The 12,268-nt window shown below is 42.5% G+C and overlaps 1 protein-coding gene across 1 annotated transcript in view; it reads right to left on the minus strand.

Annotated features, from left to right (window-relative positions):
* PRDM16 (PR/SET domain 16) overlaps positions 1-12,268 on the minus strand; it is a 43,430-nt gene that overhangs the window by 7,559 nt on the left and 23,603 nt on the right. Inside the window, exons 6-8 of the mRNA XM_019470725.1 lie at positions 11,436-11,523; positions 7,118-7,287; positions 5,100-5,177 (exon numbers count right to left, since the gene is read on the minus strand). Coding sequence (XP_019326270.1) covers positions 5,100-5,177; positions 7,118-7,287; positions 11,436-11,523 — 336 coding nt within the window. The remainder of the gene's footprint in view (positions 1-5,099; positions 5,178-7,117; positions 7,288-11,435; positions 11,524-12,268) is intronic.

Raw genomic sequence — 12,268 nt, forward strand, 5'->3', positions numbered from 1 at the left:
AGCTGCTTTCCTCACGGCTCTACTTCCAAAACCCATGAGAAGCAGAATCCTTTCTCCGCTCCAGACCTCTGCAAATCCTGTACACTTACAGGACAAAATAAAAACTGTTCTTAAGCCCTTGTAATTCCAGAACAAAACCGCTTGCTTCGGCAGAACTGCTCTGTGCTCCTCTGAGAGCAAAATTTGTCCCACTGAGCTGAGCTACTATTTGGTAAGGCAGGAAGATGGTGGTGCCTTTCTGCACGTTTTAGGAATGCCATTAGTTCATTATGTGAAGAGGGCACACAGAACCTACCTCGTGCCTGCGTCATTCAAGTATGAAACTGGATTTGCCTTGACACTGAGGACATAGTATTGTTTCCTATAAACGCAACAGGTTCAAATACGGGAAGGAGGCGTGAGTGTAAAAAAACCTATGCTGTGAAACACACACACAATTTCCAGATGTGCTACAGCTGTGATTTTTATTTGGTCTCTAAAAATAAATTGATATTATTTTTGGAAATAGCAGAGATACATTTATGAAACACTCTCTCTCGCTGAATGTTTATGGATTCCATGTCCACCTCCGAATTTCCTACTGTTAAATCACCAAAAAGAATAAAGATATTTCAAACAATGAACCTTTCTTACGATTAACCTAGGAAGAAAGCAAAATCTCTCTTTTTAAACCACAGTTTTCTCAGACTTCAAAAGTTTCTCTTTTTCATTTTTTCAAAAAACACGAATCAACCGAGGAAAACAAGACGTTATTTGAACCAAAAAACACGACTCAAACAACCGAGGAAAACAAGACGTTATTTGAACATCAGCAAGAACAAGCACAGTTTATACACAGAGAGTTAAACACGCACGGATTTCCAGCTCTTATTCTCCTCCTATCTGCTAGCAACCAATGAATCTGCTTTCAGGAGCTGGCAGGCTTCGGCAGCTTCTACTGTTCAGCACTTCGGAAAACTGAAATGTCCAAAATAGCCAACACCCCAATATCCCTGTTATTCCACAGGACTTTCATAAGCAGTTTTGCCCAGCTTAGTTCTACTAGTATCGTATCAGCAGCCCCCTCCTCGCCTCTGCTGACGCCCAAGGTTTTCACTCCCTGCCTGTCCCCACCAGCTCTATGCCCTTCTAAGCCAAGCTCTCCTTTATTCGTGTTTGCCTAGTGCCCGGCACAACAGGGGCATCGGGGCTCCTGAGCGCCGCCGTGCTTACGGCTGCCCCGGGTACCCACGCTGGGTCTCGCCTACATTACTCACGTGAGCAGTTCCAGTGACTTCAAAGGGAGTGCTTGCGTGTGTAAGGCAAGAATGGTCTGGCCTCCTGTATGTCAATTTATTTAGATGTTCAGGAAGTCTTTGAAAAGTTTCCTTTGACAGGTCCTTGCTCTAACTATGAGCTATGTGGATCCAGGTTAGGGTACGGAGAAAGGATAAAGAGCTTGTTAAAAAAATAGAAAACAGAGGGGCATTCGAAAGGAGCAATAGCTAATGTCTGAAAGCAAAGGGATGAGGGAGACGTAGTGCATTATTTGTGGTCCCAAAGGGGTCGGTACTTGGATCTCTGCTGGTTTTAATCTAAATAAATAACCCAGACAGAGGAACCAGCTTAAATTCAGGGAAGAGGTGAACACAGAGGCAAGAGAAGAATAAAACTCAAAAGAAGTGGTATTTGCTTTGTAAACACACTGACAAAATGCCAGTAAAGTTTCTTCCTTATCAGTTTAAAGTAACACACCAATGAGCTAAAAAAATATAAAGGGGGAGTGAATGATGGCTAAGAACGAGCCAAAGCTGGAACTCAGGAGCTCTGAGGAATGGAAGGCAATCCTCAGAGCTTGAGGGAACTCAGATACCTGGTATAATACAACTGGAAGGGGGAAAATAGACAGCAAAACCCAGTAACATAAGAACGAGTAACTGGGCTAATCACTATATGACTACGACAGTTTGGTAACACTTCAAATGTGGCAGTAAGGCATTTGATCACAGGCTTTGTAAAGTTTCAACAGCGTGACAGCACTTGCAAAATTTTACACTTATTTGATGATCAATGTGAGCTGTAAAGACGGAATTGCAGTTACAAAGCATAAAACACAGGGACAGCTACTCTTCCTCTGAGTAACTCCTTAGTCTCAAGTGCACTTATACCAGGGGTGAATTTAGGCTACATTTTAAAAAAAGAAAACAAGAAAGAAGAGATTTTTATTGAACTACATGCGATCTTAAATGCCATGGTAGACGTCAGCTTTAGCTGTTAGTTTCAGCTTAATGCAGATAACAGGACACGGGGGCCTAAAAGGAAATTAAAGAAAAACAAATTCAAAACAGACGTCAGGAAGCACATCTTTATAGGAGGAATCACAGCCTTACAGGCAATGCTTCAGGATTGGGTGTAATTCAAGAATCAATTAGATGGCATCCTGGAGGGAATGGACGTTTGAAAGAAGAAAATAAAGTCTTGCCGAATCAAATAGCTTTTAGTTGCTCCCAGTCCAGGTTTTATGTAGTTTATGTGATTCTGTGATTCCAGAGAACGAAAATAAAACTAAGAAGCAAACCCACAACCACAACACACCCTTATATGTTCCTGTGCTCCAAGCATAAGGAGCTTCGCTAAAAACTGCCTCTTCTGGGTTTTGCTTGGTAAGCTCAGACGACAACAAAGTCCCATTTTTTATGACCTGAGTTTCCAGGTAAGTCTGACATGATTTTACAAGCCCAACTTATTTTGCATTTCTCCAAAAGAAACAGTTAAGTTTGATAGTCCTTTTTACCTCTGGGTTTTGAAATACGTACTACTGAATTTTAGATTTGGTGTGGAAGAGTGAAAAGAAGCATGTTGAATTTCACTGTATAGCATATTGTCTTTGAGTCTTTTCAAATCAGTTGATTTTTAGGAAGTAAAGTGCATTACCAGGTATTTCTTACTCTTCAAAAAACATGTAGCACTTTCCCTTTACGAAAAGGATTAATTTGCCTCCTTATTGCTCATGTGCTATTAATTCCTACTTTATACATAATTAAATAGACACCTAGGAAGTTTAAGTGACTTGGTAAAAAACACATCACTTATCAATGACAATCAGGAATCAAAACCAAAGCACCTTATTTTCTGGCCTGCCTGTTTCTTCATCTACACTTGGACATTTGGTCAGTTTTTGTTAGCTTTGAGAACATTTTAATTCATATTTGGATGAATATGTAACACTGACAGAATCAAAAGAAAAAACTTTTAAACAATCAAAAGAAAAGTTGTAAGAGCCATCAGTAAAACATTGAAAAGTCAGCAATCTCCTTTTACCTGCATAAAGTCGGCACTTAAAAAACAAGCTTTCAAAACAATTATTGCTGTGAAAGTTGGAAATCTCAGTTCTCTGAGAGCAAAAGAAAATCAATGACAATTAAGCTCTTCTGTAAACGTAGCACTAACTCTCAGGAGTGCTATTATAATGCAACATTGTCCAGAAGTCAAACCTCTATTACAAAAAAAACACACAGGCCATTTTCTGGTAGAAGACCAGATCAAATAAATCTTTATTTTCCTAACCTTTGTTAAGTTGCAAGTCTCCTTTTTTGGAAGAAAACTGAACTAACAACCTCTGAATAATCGGGAGCAAGCATTTTAGTCAGACAGGGGTGTATAGTGAATACACAGTATTCATTCAAGGCATATCAAATAACGCAACTGAAAAAATCAGAACGGGGAATGGTTCCAAGATATATGTCTGCTTTGGAGCGAGGTTTTTTTATTTTTAATTTACCTAATGTCTACACTCAAAATTCTGTATGACTCTGTATGGAAAAAAAATTTGACTCCGTATGTACCAGGGATTACAATGTGGGAGAGAGTAGCTTCTTAAGTTAAACTAAGCATAAAAATTTGATGTATTTGACCACATGGCCTTTTGCTGCTCATAAATTTGTTTGTGTTTCTCTTTATATAACAACTATTACATTAGCTTTGTTGTGAACTTATGACTGTGTATGGAAATACCATAATATCAGCTACCAAAAATGAAACTGTTTGAATCGTTACTATTGTTTGACAATGCGCAAAACACTTACTCACATTATGGAAAACACAATGCTTGATTTTCAGTGAGCTCTCAATTCATCATTCATTCAGTTTTGCTCTTATATGCACCTATTCTAACAAGAAATCAACCAAAGCATATTTTTTGCCAATTTTTTTTGAAACTGACTGTAAAACACCAGGAGAAAATACTGGGGGAAAAAATTCCCACTGGTCTTCCATGAGAAATATTCCTTCATATACCTATGGACACACACACACTTACATATATTTTCTTGTAAGTTTTATTCACATTTAAAGCCCTCGCTTAAACAGGAGTCCCTTTATGGGAAGCAGCACCTGTGTGTGCCCAGGCTGGAACGCCATGCCTGCGTGCAGGGTCCCGTCCGCAGGAAGGGATGGGCAGTTTTGCAGTGTGCCCTTTTGCATAGAGACAATGCAGACTGAAGTATAACAATCAGATCACCTTGTCCACAGCCAGCAGAAAGTAGCAGTTCGGCCCTCTACCTTAGACACCCAACAGAACACGTGAAACAGCGTGTGAATTTCCCCCCCTCTGATCACTCTTTTTAAACTTCGTGACTCAAGGTAGGACACTCCCTAACTTAGATTTTAAAGCAGATATACTACAGGGCTTTTCTTGTCTTTTGTTTTTTGATCCACTACTCCAGGCACCTCTGATACGCATTAGGAAAAGAAAAAAAAATCTAGCTAGACCCAGCAGTTAACTTACTGGCAAGCCCTTCAAAACAGCCCGATTTTCAGAGACATTCAGCACCTTCAGCTGTCCTTGAGATGAATGGTTAATGTGAGTGTTAAACAACACTGCAAATCAGACCACTCATTTGCCAGCATACATCTAAATATAAGTTAAGTGTCTATCTTCAAGCTGCCAAGCCTGATTATTTTTGGCTGGTACACATAATATACAATCCTATGAATCATTATATGTAATGCTACAGGACTGCGGTATTATGTTGGCACAGCTTTATAGAAAGGAGAAAAAATAACACAGTGGTGAATGAGGAGTGTGTTAGAAAGGGGTTTTATCTGGGGGACAACATCACCTGTAGGGCTGTTCTCCAGTGTGTGTCCGCAGATGCCTTGTCAGATTTGCTGAGCGTGGGAAGATCTTACCACAGTACCTAGACAGTGAAAGTCAAAGTAACCATCAGTGCATAAAGTCCCGCCGCACCACATCATTTCTAAACACTGTATCACCAGCTACCATCGACCTCACCCATTTTGATACCGCTCCCAAAATCGGAAAATCCCTTTGTGCACTAATAACTCTAAGTACCTAGGTACTGAGGGAGGACGGCGCGGAGCTAACAGAGCGATGCCCGCCCCAGAATAACAGGATTCACAGTGGCGAGATACTGGTGTAACCCACGTCCAGCAGAGAGACAGAACGACAGTCGATTACACTGCATCATTGGGAAGGGCAGGAAAAAGAAAAAAACCCTATCAGAACAGCCAGCTCAGACCCCAGTGCTGGCTGACTTAGTAGCTTATCTTGGAGGCCTGGGCAAGTATATAGGAACACAGTAAGGATGTAGTGACCCATCCCCGATATGTTCTCCCGGCTCCCATCTGAAGTTGAAGATCCTCCTGAGCCTAAGGTCCAATAGTTGCGTTCGATGCCCTTTTGCTGAGTTTCTTCCATCTATTTTCCTAAAAGCTTTTTGAATGCGCATAAGCTTCGGACATCCACAACCTCCTACGGCAATGAGCTCCTCTGCAGAACTGTGTGTTGTTTAAAAAACCCTCCTGCTTGTTTGAACCTGTCAGTAACTGCACTCGATACTACCTCGGTCCTGCATTAGGATAAGGAGTGTTTAATCACTGCCTATTCATGTTGTCCGTCGCTTGAGATTTTTACAGATCTCCTTTATAGCCCTGTTCAGTTGCTTATCATACAGAATCTACTTGATCATCCTTCTCGGAATTCACAGAATTTTCTCCTGGATAAATGCTGCACCATTGTGTTACTGTTATCGGGATATACTGCTGTGAGTCTGACAGGCTGCTTAGAATAAGGAAATGCAGCAATAGGAAATGAAATAAGAGAAGGAACTGCGTTCCACCATAACTCTGATTCACAGTAAACTCAAAAGGAAGGGAGGTATAAATAAAAATATTAATTGGGAAATAAAATATTAAGGATGAAGGGTTACATTCTGTGACTGTGAAACCTGATGCTTACTGTTGGAGAAGGAACATATGAGCAGACTTTTGTAATTTCAGAGACATTCAGCACCTTCAGATGTCCTGAAGATGAATGGTTAATGTGAGTGTTCATCAACAATGAAAATCCAAATGTTAACTTGTGAGTGTATATCTAAACACAAGTTTAGTCCCTCTTGTAGGGAGCAACCTCCAATTTCTAAATACTCAGCTGAAATTTGAGCCCATAGCTTTTGTGGCAAAGTCGAACATAAGAGAGACATCAAACAAAATACACACCCACTTACTGCCCCCAAGAAAAATGCAGTGGGAGCCACCACAAGAACCGCTGGTAGTTCCAGGTAAAACTGTGTAAGCAGATACAGGTTTTTATTCCCCGGTGATCTGCTCTGATAGGAGCTTTTAGAGTTGCAATGGATACGTAAGTATTTCTGTGGCTACAATTGTGTTTGAAAAAGTTGTTTACTGTATGCCATTTTTTAAATTCCATTATTTTGCATAGCTGAGATTGGACATAGCTGAGATTGCACTCGCGCTGGAAACTGTGGCATTTGCTACCACACACAAGAGACTTGGCTTGGAGAATTCTGTTTGCTTGAGAATCTCCAGATCTGCTCTCAAGGTTATTAAAAATTACAAAGAAAATAGAAGATGCTGATTTTCTACCAGACAAAACAAGCTATTTCAGAGTGAATTAGTCATCAGAATGCTCTGTTCTAATTCTGCTGCTTCTTGTTTTTCCTCCCACCCCTGCCGAGACAGTAAAGATGTCCATGTGAAGTTGTTCTGTTGCATGCTGGTGTCTGATGCAGCTTCCCAGCCGGGGTGGCATTCTCCCAGGGCTGCCTCAACAAGCTGGGGGTACGGTCTCGCTTCTGCGGGGTGCCCAGGCCCTTACCTGCAGGTGTAACGCTCCTTGCCCTTGCGCAGGATGGGATCGGATAGCGTGGGTGGTGGAGATCGGAAGTTGAACGGGTGATGTGGAAGGGGCTGCAGGGAAGTGCCGGTGTCTGCCTTCATGGCTGCAAAACTCTCCAGTTTCTCTGTCATTGTTTCTATGGCTGACATCTACAAGTACAAGACAAGACCTCACATCATAAAAATCCACAGGAAGAACAATATCTGATGCATAAAACATGTCTTTTAGCACTAGTATGTTGGTCAAAGCCTGTTGCTGATGTTTGCTCTTACTCTCAGAAGCTAGCTGCACAGCGTGAAATGGAGCCACTGAATCCAGCCAGGAAAGAGGGAGATAGTGTATCGGGCTCAGAGAAATCAGAAAAGATACAATTGGCAAAGCCATGCAGTAAGCATTAGATCTCAGAAATGAGGCACTCGTTTACCTTCTGCAACGTGCATGTGCTTACTTTCAGCATTTCAGATTAAAAATTATCTCAGAATATACTTGGCTTCCCTTTTTCCAGGGATGACACTGAAATTAGACACCATGGTCAACTGCTGGATGTAGAACTCACTGCCCAAACCCTCCTCTCAGACTCAAAACAAAGTCTTGGAAATCAAGGAGGTTTCATTTCTCACACAGCATCCATTACCCTCGCACGGGCTCAGAGGGACAGCAGCAGCGAGCTGCGGGCAGGCAAGTAGGCAGATGACCCCAGGTTAGAGAGGACAGAGAAGTTTTGGGCAGGAGGCAGAAGAATCCTGCCCAAAGTGGAGTGGGAGGGAGCACGGGGGAATGCGTGACCGCTGATCAAGGAGCTGAGACAGAGGAGGGGCTGAGGCTGGAGGGGTGAAGAGGGAGCAGCTGGGAAAGAGGAGGAGTTAAGATCAGACTCAGGATGGAGTGGGTCCACAGAGAGTTTGCCTAGCAAAGAGGCCAACATTTTAATTACATGTAAGAAAGGTTCAGAAGCCAGTAAAGGTGATGGAAGGATGGGTGGGAGATGGCTGAGCTTCCTGGAGTGAAAGGGAACTCCAGCCAAAATACTCTATGTGAGCTGTGGCTGGATGAGTTATCGTTAGGAGGACCACAACCTACACACTGAAAGCCTGTTCGGATGGGAGTGGCCGGCATACAGGCCTAGAGATGTGACGCCGAATAAAACGTCTCTGGGTGCCTTTATCAGCTTTAGTTTGTATGACTCGGCAATGGCCACATTCTCACATAAACACTCGGTTAAATACCACACCAAAAAGAGGGAGAAAGGGAAAAACCTGAGATACAGGAGAAGGGGAAAGCAAAAAAGGAAAGAAAAAAGTCGGCCTGTGTGCAAAAAAAAGGATACGCATAAAAATCCTACCTAAAGAAAACCACTTTTACTTTCATTAGAGCAAAACAGGAAATCCAAATCCAAGAGAGAAATGCAGCTCAGAGGACTACGCTGACATCTCCAACGTTCAATTTTATGCACTCTTGAGAGCACTTTCAAGATACCAAGCAGAAAACACGGATAAAACAAACAAGGCAGCAATAAAGCTGCCTCCTCACTGCAGATGACATCACCGGGAAAGAAGGGAGCACCGGGGGGAGTGGGAGCCTGAATGGAGAGTCAGCCTGAGAGCTGGGGGGACAGCGAGCGAGCGGAAGGCAGTAGGAAGCCATATATCAAAACTAGATGCTCTATTGTACAGGAAGGGCTGACCTTTTGCACGTTTACACTTTATTAAACTGGGCTCGGGGGGGGGAAGAGAGCCAAGATATTGTTTAAAATGTATGACTATTAAAAAAAGTTGTCTTAATCACCAAAGAATACATTGTGGAAGGCTGACAACCATTCATAAGCTGTAAAAAAGAGGAGTAGTAAAACCCATTTCCCGATAATAGATCCACGGCCCCTTAGTTGGAGGCTCCCAGCCCATGATAAATACTAAGTAATACTTAGCGCCAGCCACTTGAAAAGGTTACTTGATCATTTACAGCAAAAGCTCTGCCCCAGCTGCCAGTCATGTAACAAAACCATCATGTTAAAATGCTATCCGGATCTTTCAGAGCTATGCCACTCAGCCCTTTGCTGGAGTACCTGGAGATATCTTTTGTTGTGCCCTGTTCTTTAGGCACTTAGTCAGAGATGTTTGCTGGCTTGATAGCCGTAGGCTTATTTTAAAATTCTAAACACCGGCCATAGCCTCTCCAGTGGTAAAGGCACTTTGCTATTTAGGGAACAACTGCCTGGTTATAACAAAAAAGAAGGGAAGAAGAAAAGAAACTTAACAGGTGAGAAAAGGTTTTCCATTAAATTCTCAAAAAGTTACACCATTTATTTATGTTGTCCAGAGTTTCATTTAAAATAGACAATGTAAGAGTGACTCCCATCAGAGCAGAGAAACTACTGTCAACGACTGGCTAAGAAATAAAATTTGCCTGAAATTCATTTTGAGAGAGAAAGCATCTTCTCAGTGCTCAGTCTTTACCACATCTTCTGGCTTAATCGCATCCCACCCAGGGCCCTCTATGAGAGCTGGGGAATTATTTACAGAAGAAAAGGCTGAGAGCAGACTCACGTTTTGAGTGAGAGAAACACACGTAGAGTGTGCCTCTAATTGACCCGGTATATGAACATTGGTCCTAACGAAGAAGAGAGAAGCAGGAGCTCCTGAAAATATGATTTCTTAGGAAAAGATCCAGGATAATATCGGATGGGGATCTGGTAGTAAAAATCTCACATATTCTTGAACAAATGGCCTGTCTTCGTTCACTGTATTTGAAATACCTGATTGATTACATAGCATGGGAACAGCAACTCTCTAGATCAAGTGAGCTTTACACAGCAACCCGCTTTCTTAAAAATTAGTTATCAGGAAGTTTCGGGCTCGAGTGATTGTAAATTTTAGGCTATTCTGTGTGATAAGCTATTAGAGATAACCAGACCTTCCACATCTTTTCATTGCCATGGGAAGAGGACGTGGTCAGGATTTCAGGAACAATGTTAATAACCTTCCACCCAATACTTGCTCCTACTCAGGGTCTGTATGTTTCTCATCGTCTTGTTGGGTTGCTTTGCCACACTAGCTCCTCCCTGCTATCAGATTCTTTACAGGCAGATATCCCCACTATTCTAACTCACACAAACACAGGATGTTCCTGGCCAGCCTGTCACCATTATCCAGCCTGTATGAAGGAAAAATCGGGGGAAGTTATTAACCAAACTCTGAGGCTGATGTGAAACAATGAGGGAACTAAGTTTAGCTGTGAAAGCAACCAGGATCCAGCTTTCACAAACCTGCAAGTTATTTATCTAAGGTGGGAAACATTATCAGAGGAGAACAATGCATGTGAATATAAAGGAGAGTACAATAATGACCACAGAGCTCAGCTCCCAGCATGTGTTCACAGCAGGAGAGACGGAGGATAGCTGGCAACCATCACACTGGAGAGGATGTCGGGCAGCGTGTGGCAGAACTCACTGCATTACCATTATGGAGCAAGGAATCCTAAGGGCAAAGAGTAACGTCGCTTCTTGGAGAGTTTAGCTATCGCTTATAAGATAAGGGGTTTTGCAAACTGGCATTGATTCTTGTGAATAGTCTTGGTTGCACTGGCCTTAGTTGTGCCTTTCAAATACTGTGGGGTAAAGGCCTGGTACGGCTGCACTGTGGGCTGACGGGCTGGCATTCCCGGTCCACTGCCAAATGGGAAAGCTGTCCAGCAGCATTTCCCATTGCTCTGCAGTGACTCAGACCTGAAGGAGATGCAGAGGGAGCAAATATCTGTGAGCTGTCAGATGAACAGAGACGAGAGCAGCTGTGCAGGAAGGAGAGAATACAAGTTCTCCATCAAGTGACCCATCACCTTTTGGAGCAGGCAGAACTGAACCCTGATTCTCCAATGCCCCGCACTTTCACGCTTTCTAGATGATGTAAGGGAATGTCAGGCAGGTATAAAATGCTCCTGGTTCGATGCTGGACAGTCCTTCTCCACTTTGCACTACTGCAAATGACTGCACCAGGTGTTCCCAATGGAAAAATTACGTGGGCATTCTGGCATGTGAAAGGGGAGTTTGGCAGACCATATAAATTGTCCAGACCTCATCCCTGTTCTTCTGTCAATGCAAAAGAAACAGCAAGGCATAACTACCATCATCCTCAAACCAGGTACGAAATCAAAAGTATCTGAAAGTAACTGGTGGAAAATAGCGGAGTTTCCAGTCGGGCCCTCAGATGAGAAAGTGTCTGATCCAAGTGACCTGTTTGTACCAGCTCCATCTCAAACTTCTTGGCATTCAATCAACACTGCATTACAACGTCACTGCTTTTACCTGGGGGTGAAAAAGCAGCGGGGAGGGTCGCAGGTACTTCTCCTTTAGGGCACCCACAGGGTCTGTCACCTTCCGCTTCTCCACCCTGCTGGACAACAACACAGAGGGTTACATACCTTACAGGGCTACAGGCAGCAAAGAAATAGCCAAACCATTCGCAGAGGTGTTTAAATTATATATATGAGGCTAGTCTCCTATTGACACAAATGTCTGTCTTCCCCTTCTACTGGATACTACAAATTATGACCCACAAGTTACCCCGCAAAAGGCACTAGAAACAATATGAAAATGGATCCCCTCCTTTGGGCAATATTTTTTTAGCCATCAGACTGACGACTAAGAAAACATTTTGATCTTTCTGTGTGAGAACTAATGCCTCTACTATAGTGGTTTATAAGCCTCTGCTGTTGTGAAATGTCATGAAAAAAACCTACATTTACAGCAAAACCCATGTTTAAGTGGGAGAAGCTCTAGAGTCCACAGCAGGCAGCCAGGCATGGAAAAAATGTGTCTTTGAGAGTTTGTCTTTATCTTAAGAGTTAACACTGGGCCAGACTTTGCAGCCCCAAGTGTGCTGAAATCATTAGGTGTTTCATATTTATTTCCTCCCTTGCAGCTGAGATATAATTTGCATTGAGTTTCTATGGCAAGCATATGTGGACAACAATTTAAAAAGTTAGGAACTGGTGGGAGATTTCTGAAGCGACTTAGGAAGCTGAGTTCTGATGTGACTTTGGTCCATTCAAATATTCCATGCTTAAGCACCTTACTATGCAGAAATGATCCTAAAGTTAGGCTCCTATTTTTTAAAATATTGGCTTTGCTTTCACAAA

The sequence above is a fragment of the Aptenodytes forsteri genome, unplaced genomic scaffold (assembly GCF_000699145.1).
Source record: "Aptenodytes forsteri isolate BGI_AS27 unplaced genomic scaffold, ASM69914v1 Scaffold16, whole genome shotgun sequence".
NCBI classification, from domain to species: Eukaryota; Metazoa; Chordata; class Aves; order Sphenisciformes; family Spheniscidae; genus Aptenodytes; species Aptenodytes forsteri.